This window comes from Myripristis murdjan, chromosome 15, assembly GCF_902150065.1.
Source record: "Myripristis murdjan chromosome 15, fMyrMur1.1, whole genome shotgun sequence".
In the NCBI taxonomy this organism is placed as follows: Eukaryota; Metazoa; Chordata; class Actinopteri; order Holocentriformes; family Holocentridae; genus Myripristis; species Myripristis murdjan.
Window position 1 is genome coordinate 18,615,164 of NC_043994.1, and position 20,550 is coordinate 18,635,713.

Sequence of the window (20,550 nt, forward strand, 5' to 3'; positions counted from 1 at the left end):
CTAGCCTATTATGATATTGTGAAAGTACTGCTAAAAGAACAAGTCTTAATATTGAAAATGTTAAATTTGTAATTACACTTATTTTGTCCTTTTTTTCCCTCAGTGAATCTACAGACTTGATGCATGTTGCAAAGTCAAAAGACCTGCAGTCCACCTCCACGCTGGAACAGTTCATGGCCAAACTCTGCCCCCACCATCAAAGGCAGATTGTAGATGCCCTTGGCTTCCTACAGACAGAGGTCAAGGCATTGGCATCTTCCAGTACATCACAAGCCTCTAACTCTACCTCTGGGATTCAGGGAACCACATCTTTAACTGCAACATCCAGTCTGGACACCCCTGAGAAGTCATGCCCTGAACTAAGGCTTCCCATTGCATCTACTCCCAAAGGCCTGCTGGAGATCCAGGATGTAGCCCATGTTATCCCTAGCAATTTTGCAATTGCCAAACAAGTTCCAGAAACAGCAATTTCGCTCAAAACATCCATTATTGCTGGCTCTCCTTTGGATCTTCGCAGACCTGGGTCAGTGAGTATCTCCACCCCAAATACAGTGGACAATGAGAACAACCGTCATAGTGACCATGCTCCTCTTAAAATGAAGATAATGAAGACCAGCAACCTTTCTGATGGTAAGAAGTTGTCATGTGTGCTCACCACCTCTCTTTCAAATAACTCTGGCGTTCTGGAGGAGCGACAGGGTAACTCAGATTCACCTAACAGAACAGATGCTCACAGTGCTAGACTTAGTTCCTCTTTGAGACACAATCAGTCTAGTCAGTCAAATCAAGCAAGACAGAGAGACTCCTTTGGACACACCAAAGATACACCAGCAAAACAATATTCAGTTCACAAGTCCATCAGCACCATTCCTTCAGACACCCCCCGGACTGCCAGAAAGACCATCAGGGGGTCCTCTGATCATCGGAACAGAGACTCTAATTGTAGAGTCATAGTGGACCCTGATCTAGGCCATTGTGACATTGTTTATATTGACAAACCAATTACAGAGTGTTTGAGAGAACAGCAGCGCCATATGCTCCCACGCCGTAATGCCAGAAAAAGCACCAGAGGACATATGTATATAGAGGAAATGTGGGAGTTAAAAACTGTCCGCACCTTAGCCGGTCGTAATGAGAGGGGCAACTGTCCTAATCCAATGCCAGAGCTGATCACATTGGTCACCCCAAAACAGATGCTTGCCAAGCCTGATGGTGTACCACCTGTAGATATGCCCTTTGCTGGAGGCTGCGGGGAGACAATTAGTCAGCAAATGCCCACAGAGGAGTCAGATGAAAGGGAGATACCAGGAACAGGAGATATGGTGGAGACATCAGCCAGTGAACAAGATCTTATAGTTGAAACTAGTCAGACAGATCAATGTCAGAGCAAAGAGCAGTCTGCTCCTCCTTCTCCCCTAAGCCCCCCAACAGAGAAAAGAGAAACAGATATGAATGTAAATGTAGTGCAAGAAGCAACAGCAGATTCCGGGCAAACAACAGAAAGTGGGGATTGTTTTGCTCAGGCTTCATTTGATACAGAAAAAGATGACCATGAGCCTGAAGAGGCCTCGAATCAAAGAACTGAGCAGGTATTAGTAGAAACAGTAGTAGAGTCATCAGAGACTGATAACATAGAAAAAGCTGATCCACAGCCTGTTTCAGCAGAAGCTATAAGCACTGAGTCTGAGCAACAGCAGGAGACTGACTCTTTGGCCACATCAGTTGTGGAAGAGAGGGAGGAAGAGAAAGGAGAGAGCATAGAGGATGAGCAATCTCAAGAGCTTCAGCTAGAGACACAGGAACAATCTTACAACTCTGGAATAGAAGAAATGTCTAGCATCACAGATCCAGCAGAGGACATAGTGAAAAAGCAGGAAATTACCACAGTTGAACCAGTTAACCATGTTATGCCTGTAGAGACTGAAGAAGAGGATGATGATGGTGATGATTATGATGTATCCTCAAGGACAATGGAGGCACTCTTGAAAGAATTACCCCCTTGGCGTAGAAAACGGGGTACTGTAATTTCTCTACCAAAGCGATTAAGAGAAACGAAGAAAGTAATAGTGGGATATGTAAATGGCAGACCCATATCAGCCTCTGACAGAAGTCTGCGTCGTAGATCAAATAATAGCACCCCAGTATCTAACAAAACCCCTGTGAAAGCTAGCCCGAATGTTCCTCAAAACATATCTGTTCCATCTGTTCAAAATAAACCCGACCTGCTTGAGACAATTTCACCTCTAAAATCTACTGAGAACACACCTGCGATTCCAGAAGTGACAGAAATGCTTCTTGAAACCCCATCAAGCCCAGTACCTAAATGTCCCTCAAGGTCCCCTGTGAAGTCGAGTAAAAATAAGTCAGAGCCAAAACCCAAACAAATTCAGGAACAAAAAAGAGTTGTTCAGAGTGTTCAGGATACTCAAAGCACTGAGTCCAAACGTCCCCTTAGATCAGCCAGACAGAAGCCAGCTGGAGATGCTGTATCACCACTCCCTGTAAATACTGTGGTGTCCCCTGCATCCCCAGGTCCTACTGCTAGCCATGCCCTTCCATCTGCAGAGCATCTTCCCTCTGTTGTCAGTTCCTCTTCCCTTCCTGTTTCTTCACCTCTGATGAGTACATCATCTCCCCTTGATGCTGAGCAGTCCCAGCTATGTACAGTCCCAAAGACTACTGTGGAGTTAAACACTGTCAAAGCTCAGCCAGTGGACACCAACTCCAGTGAAATGCAAACAACTGAGGTGGAAAATAGGTTGCAAACTAAACAGAAGCTTAGGTCTGCAAAGCTTGCAGTAGATGTCAGTAAGAATGAGAAAAAGCAAGATAGCTGTGAGGTATTAAGTACATTAGAAAATCAATCTCTGGTAAGGAATGAAATGCAAAAACCAGTAAGAAGTAAACGCGTTCACCAAAAGGCAGAAGAAGCAAGTGATTTTGCGTTGCAGAAGTCAGATGCATCCTCATTAGATGACAAACCTGCAAGTGGAGATGATAGTAGTTCTTCCTTTTCAGACAAACCTGTGAGAATGCCATTAAGGAGTGAGACCAGCAAGGCTGAAATGTCCAATCAGTCTGCTACCCAACCATCTGTGGACAACAAAAAGTTAGCATTGAGGTCACAGAGACTGGCCACAGCTTCTACCAGTACTCCTAATATAGCTGGAAAACAGAGAGATGTAGCATCACCTATCAGAATGAAGCAAGAACGAGTAACTAAGGCTTCAGTAAGGTCTTCTTCATTGTCTGTCAGCTCTGTGCTGCCCTCCAGCTCAGTAATGCCTTTGATCTCACCAAGACATGAGCCCCTAAAACAAACTGGCCACAAATTCTTTGAGGCTCTGAATGGAGAAGAAAACCAACACTTGATTACAAACCTGAACATAAAGTATGATAAAATGCAGAAAGGTTGGGTCCAAATGGACAAAGAGGGGCAGCCAGCAACAAAATACAAAAACAAGGCAGACAGACAGGCAGCTATATGGAAAAGTAAGCGGAGGACACGAAAACCAAAGTGTCTGGAACACCAGAGATACTCACCAGTGCAAATGCTTTTCATGAAAAATTTTGACCTCACCAGTATTTGTCGCTGGTTCCTTGAATCAACAGAAACAAAGTCTCTTGTCATTGTCAAGAAAGTGAATACACGTCTTCCATCTGAAACTCAGCTGTGTTTCCACAGCTCCTCTGGTGTTTCAGGTACTTCCCAAGGTTTATTCCCAAGCCTGCAGGCTGAGCGCCTTAAGAAACATTTGAAGAAGTTTGCCATTGCTTCACCTGTGAAGAGCAATCCCAAGAGTCAGAAACTGATTGCTAAAGCGCTGGAGCAGGAGGCAAATACAGTCAAAGGGAAAGAGAAGAGAGAAGTTTCCAGTACTACTCAGAATATGACTAAGCCATACTGCTCTTCTGTTGAAACTCAGCTGCACATAGGTGAAGCTCAGAAAGCTTCAGGTAAATCCAAGAACCCCGCTAGTGCTAGGATCTTGAGGAAGTACTCTAACATACGAGGAAAAATGCAGGTTCAGCAAAGCAATGTTAGGCTGAAAAAGACCCCAGCAAAACGCCTGAAAGCCACCAGTATGAAAAGACTGACCACCTCCAAATCTGCATCCAAGGTAAATCTCAAATCAGCTGTAAAGGGACAGAAATCCCAGCCAGCCAAAAGAATGAAAGAGTCTGATGCTAAAACTGGGAAAGGGAAACTGACAGCTAGCAAAAAGTCTGTCACAAAGCCTGTTCAGGAAAGGACAGTCAAGGCTCAGAGCAGTAGAGCTTTGAGAGATTTGGCCAAAAAAGATGCTGATTCACCACAGAGATTTTCTCAAAGACTAGGGTCCTCTAAAATATTGAAACATAGTCCAGTCCACCCATCTACATGCAAGGTTGACTCAAACAAAAAACAGTTAGAAGCAGAAAAAACAGAGGCAGAAAAATCCACTCTGACTAAAGTAAATGCTTCAAAAATCCAAACAAAGGAATTATCCCAAAGTAAAGTCACTGAAAGTAAAGATGCTGAGAATGCTGTGGAAGCCCCACAGCACAGCATGGACGTTAAGGGCCCAATCTCACCTGACCAGGTTCTGACAAGATCCCAGAGAAAAATGGAGGCGGCAGTCCCTTTGAGTGGGAGCCCCAGTTATACCTCCAAGAAGGCCTCAAAGTCCATGATAATACAAAGCAGATATCCGAAATCTGCCAAGAATGCTCAGGAACCCACGCTGACGAGAAGAGGGACTCAAAAGTCTATTGCTAAAAGAGGTCAGGCACTCTCACTGTCACGAAGTGCGACTACAAAATTGGCAGCAAAGAGAGCTCAGGAGCTTTTAGAGACCCCAGCTAAACGTACCAGGACATCCCATTTAAAATAAAGCAGACTTGAAGACAGAAATCACATTTATTAAGAGGTTTTAGTGATTTTCTTTAGTCTGAAATATATTCAAAAAGACCAGAAGTAACTATTTTGTGTACTCATCGAATTGTTCAGAGAATACATTTTTTGTTGGCAAATGTGTTAACAAGAGAGCGGATTTGAGATTCATATATGCTTTTGTACAGCCTAAGCATCAAAATGCAAATTGGTGATGGATTGTTTGCTGAGCATTTGCTGTATATGTTCAAGGACTACATACAAGTCCAGTGTGATGCTTAGCTTAGCAGATGTAGTTTCCCTTTTGGCTTTGTGTTTCAGCACTCTATGGCACGGCTGGAGATAACATTAATAGCATATCAAAACTCATTTTGCAAATTGAAAAAATGTGTGAAGCTTTGATGCCAGTCTGTGTTATCAAAGTGACAGCAAATGCAGTTGCCATACATGTTTTTTTTTTTTTTTTTCTTGTTATATTGTAAATATGAGCAGTTATTGTTTTGGACAATTGCATGCTTGGTATTTAGTGAACACTGTAGAATATAACTGTTCACAGAGAGCATGATACCAGAAGCATGAGGTCAGCTTTGACTGAATAATATTTTTGCATACAGCAATTAGGCCATCGGTATCTCCAGCTTGTCTTCCAATCAGAGCTTTGTGAATATGTGACTGTTGTGACCAGGTGCCTTATTTATGAAGTGTAAAGTAATAGAATGTGTTGCTAAATGTGAAAACTCAGTCCTCTAGCTGTAACAGAGTCCCCAGTGTTTGGAGAATCAGTAAACATGCATTTGCTTATTTCCATGTGCAAATAATTTCCGTTCTATACAGTACACATTATGTGCCTCTTTGCTTAATGTGTAAATCCTTTATTTTGAATATGTTGACTGAGGCATTATGATTTATTCTGGTTTACTCTCTATTCAGCTGTTTTTATTTTCACATATTAATTTTCCCCGGAGCATTAACATCATAATTGTTATTACTATTGATGTATTAGATGTTGAAGATGACTGTGCTGTTGAAGCAAACAGGCGCTCACTCTTTGTATTTGTGTCATGACAAAACAAAAATTGTACATTTTTGTTTTTTATTGTTCATTAGGGTCATTTTAAAAATTGATTTATGTTGTTTCTCAGCAGTTACTTCTGACCATTACCCTCATTATTTGGATATAATAGCAATTTCTCTTTGAACATTTTATCTGCTTTTGCATGTATTAAGTCTTGTTAATGTGAAGACAGTTGCAAAGCAATTTTTGCAACTCTTGGAATAGAGCTATTGCCTAGTTAGAGCTGAAATGCAGAACTCAATTTGTGTCTTTTTTTTTCCCCTCAGAAGACTAACCCATTCAAAACTATGCATGCACATTTTGGTGGCTGTCATAAAGCTATACTGAGAAAAAAAAACAAAACAAAAAAAAAAAACATCAGAGTTGACATTGCGACAGTAGTTTGTGTATCATTTCGGCAACCATGTTTGTGAACAACAAAACCTGAAGAGATTGTGTGTACATTTAGTCGGCTAATATGGTTAATATTTGTGACTTCTCATGGCATTAATGGCACATTACTGGTCCAATAATTCCTTCCCTTGATTTTTCACAAGTTGGATGTTTTTTGTCACCCTCAATTGTACATCCCAGTATGTATGTTTTTGTTCTGTTTAATTTTTGTCTTTTAATCTTCATTGACTGTCTGGTAGATGTTCTCATAATGTGAAGTTTCTTTACTTCTACAATAGTAACTTCCATAACTGTATCTTCAAAGGAAAAAAATATATATAAAATTTTTAGCACAGTGTTATTTTTTTATTATGGTCATTTCTCTTTAGAGAGTAATCATCTGTAAATGCAAAACGTATAAGTCATGTTTTTATTGTTATTTAAGAACTCCATGTAGGCTAAAACATTCAGTGGATCTAAATTAAACAACCCACCAAATATCAGACTTGAACATGTTTATTCTTTACAGTTTCTATTTATAGATTTTGATTTTGTATATCAGAAAGAGATAACTGCTTTATTTGTGGTAATCCCAAGAGTGATACATCTTTTATGTTAAGAACTTTGTATTTTTGCTGGAGTTGATATAAAGATGTTTGAATTTTATGTTTGGTTTCTTGGGTCATTTATATGTCTTTGTTACCTTACTTTAAGCAGGAATTTTTCACACACATCACATTGAGAGACATTGAGAAAAATGAAGAGAGCAAGCATGACATTTTCAGCAACAGTATGGTATGTGCATGTGCATATGTGTGAGTGAGACATCAATCAGGAGAGACGAAAGACAAAGTTTAATATAAGACAATTTTTTTATTAAACGGTTGAAGACTATAATTTAGATAGAGATTATTATTTTATTGCTGTTAAATGAAGTTGCTATTTAATTCATTGACGTTTAACGAAGTTCTCCCACTGGAGTTTTGTAGTGATAGGACTGCGAAGGTGGACCTCCTGCAGGTAACCAGTGGAACCTGACTCCTGGTGTTGGACTTCTTCCTGAAGTGCCGCATGGACTCGGACCTGGACCTCAGTCTTTCTTTAGATGAATATGATCAGCACAGGTGGTGGCGGTGTGGAGGTGAGCCCTGTAACAAAAGCACTGAATTTAAAGCAGCAGGCAGACAACCACAGAACAGTCAACTGGTTCAATTTCAATAGCAGGAACAGCAAATAACAGCAGACAGTAAAAATCTAACTGCCAATACCTACATCTAAAACTAGATCGTTAGCACATCAGAGTTTTAAGGGAAAACTAGTGCAAATGATAAGGATATAATGAATTGTTTAAAAGAACAGCAGTGTAGAAACAAAGCCCAACCAAACAGTAGTGCCATTGGAGGGACAGAGAACAATGAAGGTATTTGTAGATAACACTAATTCTGATCTAGCTTAGGCTATCAGTTGAGGATCTTGTTTGTAGATAACTCTTCTGATACACTTGGCCTTATCAGTTATGTAACCTAGTTCTTTCTACAGATGCACTGCAGCTAGGGTGCAACAACATAAATCTTTCCTCCTTCCTGTTTCAGTTTTGTCAGTGAAATCAGTGGGATCTTTCAGTTTCAGTGATATTTGGCAGATTGTGGGTGAAAATGGAAGTCTTTGACTAATCATGAAAAAAAAAAAAAAATGAAAACTGTCCTCCACCTTTCTCAGCATTAGGCACCTGGACTTGGCTGTTTTGTGAATGTCATTGTGTATGCAGGTGATGGGTTTCTTGAGGTCCATCTACAACCCTTACAGAAGAAGAGTTACTGTTAGTTTATTCATGGAGGCTCATGTTGGGGGCTGTCAGAGGGTCTAAGCACTCCACTTCTGCTGACTGCCAGAATTTTCATTGCTAAAAGAGGGTCACTGAAAAGGTAGATGTAGTGATAATCCTTTTTAGCCAATGCCGATTACCTGAGAATCCATGTATGGAATTAAATTATTTCACTGAAATAATCAGTCCTCCTCCTTTAATAAACTGTCCATCCCTTTTTAAGATGAGATACAATGAAACTTAAATTATTCCAGATGGGAATATGGTTTGACAGTGATCTTGCAGATCCCTGAGGTACTCCTGTGCTGCTCTGCATGATGTCTTGCACTCTGTCCACTTTATAAGACTTTAAAATATGTATTGTCAATATGCAGGGTTTTTCTTCCACATAAAATTCAGAGTTGGCAGCCCTTCTTGAATTTTGTGCCCCAGAGCAATTAAGTACCTGCTGCCTGTTAAATACCATTTTATTTTTATTTATTTTTGCATGGAGGGTGGACTAGCAAAATAAGAATTTCATTTTATGGTCTCTCTCCCTCTCTCTCTCTCTCTCTGTCTGAACGGACAGACTGAGAGCTGTCCACTTGTGTTTGGAGCAGCAAAGGCGCTTTCTGTGAAGCACATTTGGCACCATAGTTGATTCTGCCTCTGTATGCTTTATATTTCCCCGGAAAATTGACATCTGGTTGAGGCTTCCCAATACTTGACCAGAGGCTCTAGAGTTGAGATAATGTTGCTGTTGTGACAGACGGATGCAGGAACACATGATTCTCTGAATTTAACGTTTTTAGTTCTCGGAAATTAATTTGTGGGCCACAGTGGCTTACTAACTGAATTTGTCAATTAGTTCTTCATTAATTTTTCCAGACTGTTGGTGAGTAGACATTATTTTTGCAATTAGCCAGCTGTCTTTCATTTTCAGAATTCATAAATGTAATGTCGAATCAGAAATCAGCCTAAACAGTTACTTGGTAAACTCATTTTGTCAAAGGTCGATTTTGACCCTACTCAAATAAACCTAAATAGGCCAAGGTGCTTTGGATAATCATCAGATCTTCACTTCATTTGAGCTGTTTTTCAAATTCCTAAAAACTAATTCAATATCACCGATATAAAGTAATTCTAGGCCACATATGACCAGAAAATTAGATTTTTGAGTAGTATGTATGAATGCAGTCACACTTGAGGCAGCTTGAGCAGTACTGGACTGCCAAGCTGTTGCTGATGCATTGCAAGTGTGGTATGAATAATTATTATGAATAATTTATTCTACTTATGCACTGATTATGAATTCATACACTTAATTATTGCTCTTTTAACCTGTTTTTTGCTCTCTGATGTTTTTTTGATGAAAATATTTTGTTTTGAATTAGTGTGATCAATAGGTGCTTCACCTGCTTCATCTCATTACTGTGGAACTATTGCATTTTTGTACAAACCTGGTACAAATCTGGTTTTCACCTATATTTTTGCAGTATAAATTAATCCAGAGCCTCACTCATTTAGACTGGGTAAACTGTCGGCATCATCCTTCTTAGACTTTCCCTCATTACCACCTCCGCACACCACAGTCAATATAAGGCAACAAAAAAGTCAATGAAAGAGAGCACAATTTTAAAAGCACACACATTTAAGTTTAATTAATGAAAAGAGTGGAGGTTTGGTAAACATTTTGTCGGTGGCACTACATACATTCAGCATTATTGGGAGTTTTTCAGTTCAATCCCACCATCAATCTTGCAACATACAAATGAAACAAAACCCAACCAGATATTTTAGTTTTTGCACCAGTTCAATACAACAGAGACATTGTGTCATTTACATTAACATGTTTATGAATACATTTCTTATGATGGAAAAACTGTGTTTCTGGTCACCTGACCTGATAACTGAATTACATCTCAATATAGCACAAGCACCACTAAGATGTCTACCAGGAAGTTGAATTCACCTGTTCAGTACAGATCAGTGCAGAGGGAGGAACGGAGACATGAAAAAGAAGCCACATTCGACTAAATGTGCACCTTTATGAGGCACACAACCTAAGGATGACAGTGACTGTTCATCAGTATCCTTTATGAGATCTTCTCTGAATGTTATTGTACACCACTGGGATCACATTAACAGTATGCAAAACAAAGTTAACTTGGCAATCAATATGGATAGGATCTCTGTGATGTGGCTAATTGATACAGGGCTGAGATCTGGGATCTGCAGACTTTCACACCTTAAAAGGTTTTCAACATTTAGATCAGCGACATGGATAAACACGATCCCTCTCTTCAGAGAGAACAACGCCAAAGCCATCCTGATGGATCGTCACTTATAAAACAATGTGATGTCTATATCTTACATTGGAAACTAAATAACAGCTAAAGTTACCACTTCATGAATAAGCATAGGTCATATTTATTTATACACATTTATACATTCAGGTATGACTGTTATGTTCACTGTAATTGGCACCATTTCTTCTCTTTTGTGTATTCGATAGCCCATCAGAACTGACAGACATTTACATGGCCAAAACTTCCTCATTTGTTTTCTGTCAGTAGTAGACGTACAATGCTTCACATAGTTGCCTATTCAAACAGATCTAGGATGATATAGCTAAATATTGGTCATTGTCCACAAAGGCAACTTCATCCTATTTCTTCTGGCTTGACAGCAGCTTATGATCAGTTGAGCTTGACCACTTTGATTCTCTTGAACTAAAAACATATCAAAGTACTTCTCTCTATGGCGAACATTTTTTCAAATTAAAATGATAGAAATACAACCCAACACTTCAACAAAATGAACATGAGAACAATCAGAACCCTTTAGGTGTGATATGGTAATTACAGGGTAAATCCATCTGAGGGGGGACTTCACTTTATCTTAGATATATCCCAGCTCTGCCCTCTCCAGCCCCTGCAGCGAATGAGGAATGTCTGAGCCAGAGAGGAGGAAACACTGTCATAACTTGCTATTAAGTGATGTTACAAATACCTTACAGCTTTTTTAGGCTAAGTTTTTTTTTGTTCTATTTTTTATGTTTTTTTCTTCTTTTTAAAATTTTTGAAAATATTCGAAAGTCAGCAACATTTATGCCTTTCACTTTCTACAGGGAAAAGCCTTTAGATAAAATAAATAAAGGAATAAAAACAAGCACAGACTCTCAATGAATTAGATGTAATATTCACATGGAAGACAACATATACAATATTAAACATTTCTAGACCAATACTGCCTCCTATACAACAAGGCCAACTGCTGTCTTTTTGGCCAATTACAAATTAGCTAGTTGGAGCAAGTGAGATCAACAAATAAAAACACCTAGGGAACCAATTGAATGCCATTCCACCAGTCCCAAAGCTTCCAGAAAAACAGACTTACTCTTTAACATAGAAAAATACTATACCAAAATGAAATACAAATATATATATATTAGAATCTGTTAGGCATTTCTGTATAAAGGGGAGGGGGGCAGGGCTAAAGGAGTTAGGTTACATCATGAAACAAAATATGACAAAAATAAAATAAATCAATTATAAGAAATTAGACATAAAACAAAAATCAGAAAAACAATTCTGCAACCTTTTTGTTTTGTAATAACATTATGATGATATTAAGAAGCTCTACATATTCATTGGCAAACTCTTCTCCACACATGCAACAGTTTGCACAAGTTTAATACTGCAGGCATCGAGGGGAGGAAGGCTAAACGTCCTCCTGCTCAAAGGGGGAGGGATTATGCAAATCATCCTAACCCCGAGGCAATGCATGCTGGGGGACTGATAACTACCGGGCACTGCCCGCGCTAGATTGGTTTCCTGTATGAACAGAATAGATAGTTGCACCACACAAGCCCTCTCACTGCGACTAGTGACTGTTGGTGTGTGTGGATGTATGTGTCGATGCATTTATGTATGCCATGCATGTGTAATAATGTACTTTGGAGGGGTGTATGACTGTAGTTCTCAGTGCTGCTAGTCAGTGCAGTCTCTATACGTATGGAGTGTCTATGAAAGGTAAGTCACATCACACAACTGTGACACCAGACCACCTGGCCTTGAAGCCATCACATCCGCACTGGATTATGTGCCACTCTAACCCTACCTTCCTCTGTTCAGTTCTACATGTGCATGTGTGGATAAATGACTGTATCCCGGCAGGATCATTACTACACCAAACCAACAACAGATTTAACTCAACCCAAGCCAGATACAGCCCAGTCCAGCTAAGCCCAGCCAAGCTCAACTCAAGATAGCTTTGCCAAGTCAAACGGTCCAGCTCTCCTCTTATACACCCATCCCTCTTTCTCTCTCTCTTTCGCCTTTTATCCCCCCTCTCTATTAATGTGTCCTCCTGCCATTCCTTGCCAGGCCAGACCACACTGTCCTCATTGCCTTCAGGAAGTAAAGATGGTAGATGGTGGCTAGGCTGTCAGAGGCCTCACAGATGGATGGGGAATTCACACTGGGTAATTGGGTTTGGAGGGATTTCTCACTCTGAATACAACACCTTTGAAATCTCTGGACTCCTTGGAACAATGTTGCAGATACATTGGTTTGGTTGCTGTTGTCACTTCTCTATATTGTTGTTGATGTTGTTGGTTTCTCTGTGTTACTGTAGGTCACACACCCTTGGAAGGGGAGGAAATGTCCTATTTTACAAACATTGTTGTCCATAATATATAGATAGAGGTTTTATATATATTTCTTTATAATCTCTCTCTTTTCCTCTCCTCCTCTCCTTCCCTCACTTTCCTCCAGTCCTCTCTTTTCCTTCCTTCCTGTCTATCTTCTGCTTGGTGGCAGCGGTGGCAAGTGTGTGTGAATGGTGCTACATGCAGCCCACGCAGCCACACTTGATGGTCTTTTCCACTTCCTCGCTGAAGGAGGTTCCATCGCTGCATTCAAAGGTGTATTTCCGGCGTTTCATTCGCTGGCTGGCGCAGCATGCCCCCGTGTCACAAGCCCCGGTGCATTCCACCCAGGAGACCATGCGTGTTGTCTGGCAGATGGCGTAGCCCCGCTGTACCTGGTAGAAGTCTCGCACTGGCTCCCCTCGGCACTCAGACTCTGGACGAGGAAAACATGATAGCCAATCATCCTTTTGGGAAAGAAAACTTTTCATACTTAACCTGGGCCTTATATTAATACCCAGTTTGAAGATTCACACATTAAAATGAAGGGTTAATGTTCTCTAAACTCTTATACCCACAGTGTCAACACATGGCACTGTTGATTCCATTTAACAGCAAATATTTTGTTGCTTTTGTCCTCAATTTGACTGACACTGTGGACCTTAACCTCAACTTTTCCTTGGTCCAGAGGGCCGTGTTAAGTTGCAAGTGTGAAAAAACTAGGGCAAATAGGGTAAGTACAGGGCTAACGAAGTTGTTAGCTGAGGTTTAACTGTAATGTGAAAAGGACTTTTGAGATGAATGACTTATAGAGCAAGAGCAAACCAACCTGTGTCACAGAGTTCTCCAGTGTATCCACTCTCACAGTGACAGTAGGCATCTCCTGTGTCAGAGATCTGGCAACGGCCGTGTTTGCAGGCCAAGCGGCGGCAGGGGTTGAACAGTTCCCCCTGCTGGTTACACAGAGCACCACGGTAACCCTCCACACACTCGCAGCGGTATGACTGATTGTCCAGTGGGATGCACTTTCCATGGACACACCTACAAAGAGACAACATTCAGTTAGTCTGTATCAAATTTTCATGAATGTTTGTTATTCTGTGGAGAAACAATATGATCAATCTCTCATACAGATGTGACAAAGTCAATAAGAAAATTCCTTACAGAATTCTCAGAATTGGCCTGTATGAGAAAAGAATGGCCAGCAAGCCTTTTCTTTGCTGTCTGAAATAAAGAATACATCACATTTCATAGCATGATAACATACTTGCTGCCCTGGCAAGGGTTGGTAGCAGGCTGGTCACAGTGGGGCCCGCTCCAGCCTGGCTGGCAGTGACACACTGGTCCCTGGACCCCATCAGGCTGGCAGATGCCATGTAGACAGTAGATCTTCCTGCAGGGCTCACAGCCTGGCACCACGCCAGGCTTCATCTGGGTCTTGGTGAAGTCCTGGAGCTCATTGTTGATGTACAGGTTCTGAATACAACCATGGAAACTGGAACCATTCTGGATCTGCCAGAGCCGGAAAGCTGCTGAGTGCACGTCCACCGGCATGCCTGAAGGAGGACAGCAGCAACCACAGGAGGAGGGAGAGAGGAAGAAGATGATGTTCATAGGTGTGAAGACGGACAAGTGGGACCACAGACAGACAGCTAACACAGGGCTGATATGAGTGTAATGAAGGAAGGCATTTTCAAACAGATGCGTGTCCCAGTGATGCATACTATATATTTTCAGGTTCAAATACGGTACATTTTTCGAATTGTATAATGATTAGAGGAGTTGTGTTTGCATATGAGACACATCATCATTGAAACGGAGGACAATAAAAGGCAAACAAGTAGAAGGAAGGAGGAAAGTTTGCTGTAGTATTGTATGAATACTAGACAAGCTAAGACTACAGACAAACATTGGCTTTCACCCAAAAAAAAAAGCACAACAGAAACACATCACAGCACTGAAACAAACTGCACAAACTGACTGAGCCACTCCTGATATCAAGCCGTTTTTGTTTGTTTGTTTGTTTGTTTGTTTTGCATATTTCTCAAAACAGTGGCCGCGTAATGCCAAATGTAAGAAATGTTTTTCTTTTTAACTGCATAATTTTTCTTACTGTCTACATGCTTAGGTCTCAGGAGTGGTCAGACATACAAATACATATGGTTGCATATTCCGTATTTAATATCCATGCCAGTTACAAACATCTGAAGTGAAGACTGTGTCTGGTAGTTCATATATGAGTCACTAGAGGGCAGAGCTTACACACCAAAAGAGATGTTCTGCACAGTTAACATAATGTATTGTGATATAAATTAAGAGGGGAATGGGGTCATTGTGTACCACAAAGTCCCTATAAGTTTTGATGTGTGATTGAGCAGGCCAAAGCAGATGATTTTGGGAGTTTTTATACATGTTTACCTCTTTATTTAAAATGTGTACCTATAATGTATTGTGAGGTCTATGCATATCACTGCAAAAAATTGACATCTTAACAAGACATTTGGTCTCAAATACCGTGTTAAAATCTTGTTCAAACAAGTGACAAAAAAGAAGAGGGGGAAAAAATCTTCCAGTGTGATGAGATAATCTCACTTGTTTCCAGGGCACTCGTATGAAGAAAATGACACTTGATTCAGAAATTCTGGAAGCCAGTTGATTAGCCCTGGGAACAAGTTGGGTTATCTCATCCTCCTGTCAGAGTTTTTTGTCCTCTTTTAAGAAAAAGATTTTAACACTCAATATGAGTCTAAATGACTTGTTTCGATGGAGCTTGTTTGCAGTATATTTATTGCAGTGTGCATTATGTGGCCTCTAGCAAACACAGTCATGGCTCAAGGTGGGGATGGTGTAGGTGGAGGTTTGGGCATGGGTGGGAGTGGAGGTGGAGGTGGGGCTGGGGGGTTTGGGCGGGGGGGTTGGTTGTGGTGGTGACAGAGCGAGGGGGAGGGGTGGTGATTGACAGTAGTGTAGTAGTTAAGAGTGCCTGCAGAGGAGGGAGGTGTGTTCTGGAGAGGGCCCCTACCCCCCACGTATAGCGGAGCCTCCCCGTTGAGGGGCCGCACCGCCCCAAAACTGTCCATGGTGGTAGGGAGACCCCCGTCAATGGACAGGTTCACCATCTGGTCAAAGGTCACCAGCTCCACTGTGTGGAACTGGCCATCGTTGATGGTCTCAGTACTAAAGAGGGAAGACAGAGAGGAGAGCAGGTGTTGTTGTGAGGAGATACATTAACATATGACAATATAATGAGCAACCACTTATCACACAATGCAAAAATCTCCATCTTAATAAGTCATTTAGTCTAATAATCAGTTTTGAAAGCTTGTTTAAACACCTACGCCGACAGGGGAATGAGATAATCGCACTTGTTCCAAATATAGTTTCACTTGTCTCAGGACGTTTTTCTGGTAAGTACGTATTGTTGAAACAAGAGAATAAAGCAGATCAACACACTAGTATCAAGCCAATAACACTTGATTCAAGACAATTCTGGAAACATGATGAATAGCATTGGAAACAAGTGGGATTATCTCACCCAGTTGGCACTTGTTGTTTTCATTTGATTTTAATACTGACATGTGCGTGAATGAGTTGTTAAGGTAAAGATTTTTTGCAGTGTAGAAACACTCAACTTCAGTGTTCCATGGGTTTATAGCACCTCACCTGTAGATGGCATGTCCTGGCTGGCTGCCAGGGTCATAGCTGACCTTGACATGACCTTGGTAGAGCTCCACAGCAATATGGTCATTGTCTCCATTGTACAGCAAGATACCATTATCTTCTGCTGTGGACACCTGGATGCAAAGAGAAGGTCAATTTTTGTTTTACTATACTGCAGATAAAATATATACAAATACACACACACACACACACACACACACACACACACACACACACACACACACACACTGTGTATACCTGTAGGGTGATGTTAGCTTGAGGCCAGTTTTTGAGGTCAGACAGCAGTAGGTAGGAGTCTCTGTCTATGAAGTTGACGCTGACCAGTTTCTCACAACGTGGCCCACCAAACCCTGGAAGACACTGGCACAAGGCGCGGCCACCTCGTTCCACACAGGGGGCATCGTTCTGGCAGTCAGCCAGCTCACACAGGGACAGTGGAGATGGCGGCACCTCACACAACTGACCACTACAAAGAAACAAAAAGGAGGTGTGGGGAGGATAGTGCTGTTAACACTGTGAAAGCTAACTCTTTGCTTGTAATGTAAAGCAAGTCAACAATGACCATGCCACCGTCCATGTTTGGTGCAGGTTGACCCAGATATAATCACTGTTTGAAGCTTTGGTCTGTTGGAAGCTTTTGGCTTGTTGGTGGCACCGTGATGGGCCAATCTGTTTCATTTTGTGATACTGGATGTCACATTATGTCAAAAAGGCTCACCAAATCTGACCAAAATCCAAGATATCCAAAATATTGAGCATTAAGCTTATTGGCCTGTTGGTGCTGCAGTGGCACTGCTATGTTGCTTGAAGCTTGGAGCCTTTTTGGCCTGTTGGTGGAGGTGTGGTGGGCCAGTCATTTTCATTTTGTTCTGTTTGTTTTGTATCAGTGTAAAGTCACATCAGTCCCAAAGAGTTGATCAAATTTCACCCAGCATTGTCCGAGATATTGTGTGAAGCTTAAGGCCCTTTTGGTCTGGTGCTGGCACTGTGGCTGGGCAATTATCTTTATATTCAAAATGCTGGAGCCCACAGACAAAATCCATCCATCAATCATAGGGGACAACACCATAAGCAGGTATACCAAGCATGCGTTTATCTCTCACCTGTATCCTTCAGGGCAGATGCAGGAATACCCATTGAGTTCATCCACACACTCAGCTCCGTTCTGACATCGATGCTCATCACAATCGTCATAGTCTACACTGCAGTCATCGCCAATGTAGCCAGGAGAGCACATACACCTGCAATACGAGGACGTACAAACAATATTGGCATCAAACCGAGAAACAGAGCTCCTTCTCAGTGTGTATGTAAAAGCGATTATTGAATCTGTAGTCCCAAGTGTCTTCACTCACTTGGGCCCAGTGGAGGTGATGAGGCAGGTAGACTGATGTTTGCAGGGGCTCCGTCCTGGGGCACACACATCCTCCATCTCTTCACACATTTCTCCTACAGAGAATCCCGAAGATGCTTAGATGAAATGTAACACACACACCGCACCCAAGAGCTAGCTGTGCATGGTGTGTGTTAGAGTGTGCTGTGTGTGTTGTGTTACGGTACCTGTGTAGTAGGGGGGACAGAGGCAGGTGTAGTTATTGACTCCATCGATGCATGTGGCTCCGTTCTCACAGTCGTTGTCTTCACAGTCGTCAATGTTTGTTTGGCAAGTCGGGCCCTCAAAGCCCAGTGGACAGGAACAACTGAGAAAATACACACACACACATATATATGTATGTATATATCTATATCTGTGCATATATCTGTGTGTGTGTGTGAGTATGCATATCTTCATCTATATCTATGTATGCATGTATGTATGTACACAAGTGAGGATGAAACAAAATAAAGCATCTTTCATTTCTTCAGTGTGCCAATTGCACAGGTCATCTTCCTCACCTGTATGCTCCCTCATCATCCTCTTTGACTTGGCATGTTCCTCCATTGGCACATGGGTTACTCACACAAGCATTCAGAGCTGTCTCGCAGTTCTTTCCCTGCATTGCAGCAGAACAAAGAATAGACAACGTTTGCCATGGTGCTGATATCTTAACATTCAACACTGAACTGGGAAAATGCATAGATAAACATTATGTAGGTGTTTAAGTACTGAAAGCTCTGACCTTGAATCCTGGAGGACAGCTGCACCTGTATATCTCTACCAAGTCACTGTGACAGATGCCTTGGTTCAGACAGGGACTGGACAGACAGGGGTTACACTTGGCCAGGACTGCAGTGTCCACATCGCCTAAATAAATATGACACAAAAGAATGAATGCCTGAATGAAAGGCATTAGGATGCAGTGCCTGTCAAGTGCTTCATTCCTCTCTGCACCTATAACAGACCGACCAACGTGCCAACTCACCTTGGCACTCAAACTTCTTGGCAGGTGTTGTGAGCAGCAGCTTGCCCTCCATGCCCTGTGGGCCGGCACAGCGAGCAATGCCAGGCTCTTTGTAACCAGTCTTCACCCAGTCGGACAGCCAACGTAGGCGACAGTCGCAGTACAGTGGGTTGGCACCAATGGCCCTGGCGAAAGCAGGCAAGATAAACTAGTTAAGGATTTGGTGATATTTGTGCTAACTCTGAGCTTACTGTAAGTCAACAGCTAGAGATGCAAAGAAAATCCTTGATCTTAGGCGGAAGTAACTTCATGATATTTCAATACCACACTCAATGAACACATGTCTTGCTATTCAACATAAGGAGCTTTCAGTAGCCAGGATCCACAACTGTAGGCGTTAATGTTAAAGGCTTTCACATTTTGTATGCTTTGTTTGTGTTCTGTTTAGTAATTATTCACATTTTCCATGGCAGCAGTTTGGGAATGGAAATATGGTTTGGTATCACTACTGGTCAGGATTAACGTCATGGTGGTTAGGGTGGTGATCTATTGTAGAGTACTGTATAGCTCAATCATTTATTATAAATAATAATAAAAAAAATAGTTGATGACAGTTAAAAGAATTGGTGATATACAGTGGCCAAGTTATGTCCCAACTTCATGTGGTTCAAAGTTATGCACGCAGGAATTCTGGGTATGTCAGTGTAGTGCATTTGTATCACCAGCAGGTGTCTCTATGCCCCTTTCTAAACTAGTCCATGCCAAACTCAACTTGGCGCACTATACCTTTGAAAATAATGCATTGATAAGCATAGCACAGATTTAAAGTTTAATTCACAATGCCCTCCTCTAGAGCAGGGCCTCTCAATATAGGGAAATATGTGAACAGAAGGTGCACTTAACCACTTCTGTCTCAGTGGTCGTGAATCAATGGCTCTGTGTCGTCCTGCTGGATGCACAAACACCCCTGAATCAATGCTGTTCCATTACAGCAGAATACAGGCTCATCTTTCAGGCCAGGCCAATAGCTGACACTTGACATCTGCTAACATGAAAGCCACTTGACTGTGACTCTGAATCAATGCCTCCCCTCCATGCCTCCCTTTGTCCCACTTTTCATGCATCTTGACTTCTACCCTCCTTCACGATCCCACCTTCCTCCTCTCCTCTCCTGTACTCCTCCCATCTCCAGCTTTATGATTCTGGCATTGATAGGTTCATTGATTAGTGATCGTAGAGGGATGATGTTAACACACTTTGAAGGCACTTCTCTGTGGTTATACACACACCCAAGACCATGCACCACCCACCGCACAAAACTACAGACATAAATACACAAACAAATAGGAACACTAAAGTTCACAGACCACAAAGAATTCTGGTAAACCTTTAGGGTGCACAGTGTGTGATTTTCATGTGTATGTGTGTGCGTGTGTGTTTGTGTGTGTGGGTGGGTGAGTCGGAGATGTCACAGAGAGATCAGACAGTGGAGGGGTCTGTGTGTTGCATAACCACAGGACTGTGGCTGATTAAGGGAGGTCTCGCCTCATGTGAAACCCACCAAAGACTACAGGCAAGCCACTGTGAGCCACACACTCCTGGCAGTCTGACCAGACCCTTTCTGTGACTTAAAGTGTGTGTACATGTGTGTGCGTGTGTGTGTGTGCGTGTGTGTGTGTGTGTGTGCCGTGTACATGAATACTGCAACTCTTCACAGACTCAGCGGCAAGGGCTTACGGTATCACACTGAGT

The 20,550-nt window shown here is 41.8% G+C and overlaps 2 protein-coding genes across 5 annotated transcripts in view; one reads left to right on the forward strand and one right to left on the reverse strand.

The window, feature by feature from the left end:
- LOC115372576 (ligand-dependent corepressor) overlaps window positions 1-6,986 on the forward strand; it is a 31,352-nt gene extending 24,366 nt beyond the window's left edge. For all 4 annotated transcript variants that reach the window (XM_030070592.1, XM_030070594.1, XM_030070591.1 and 1 more), the window contains one exon: window positions 104-6,986. In XM_030070592.1, coding sequence (XP_029926452.1) covers window positions 104-4,874 — 4,771 coding nt within the window. In that variant the 3' untranslated portion in view covers window positions 4,875-6,986. The remainder of the gene's footprint in view (window positions 1-103) is intronic.
- Window positions 6,987-11,182: 4,196 nt separating this feature from the next.
- Window positions 11,183-20,550, reverse strand: part of slit1a (slit homolog 1a (Drosophila)) — a 97,692-nt gene continuing 88,324 nt past the window's right edge. The window contains exons 26-37 of the mRNA XM_030070762.1: window positions 18,820-18,983; window positions 18,577-18,701; window positions 18,353-18,450; window positions 18,017-18,156; window positions 17,812-17,905; window positions 17,560-17,697; window positions 16,694-16,922; window positions 16,439-16,569; window positions 15,798-15,952; window positions 14,043-14,331; window positions 13,605-13,816; window positions 11,183-13,211 (exon numbers count right to left, since the gene is read on the reverse strand). Coding sequence (XP_029926622.1) covers window positions 12,973-13,211; window positions 13,605-13,816; window positions 14,043-14,331; window positions 15,798-15,952; window positions 16,439-16,569; window positions 16,694-16,922; window positions 17,560-17,697; window positions 17,812-17,905; window positions 18,017-18,156; window positions 18,353-18,450; window positions 18,577-18,701; window positions 18,820-18,983 — 2,014 coding nt within the window. The 3' untranslated portion in view covers window positions 11,183-12,972. The remainder of the gene's footprint in view (window positions 13,212-13,604; window positions 13,817-14,042; window positions 14,332-15,797; window positions 15,953-16,438; window positions 16,570-16,693; window positions 16,923-17,559; window positions 17,698-17,811; window positions 17,906-18,016; window positions 18,157-18,352; window positions 18,451-18,576; window positions 18,702-18,819; window positions 18,984-20,550) is intronic.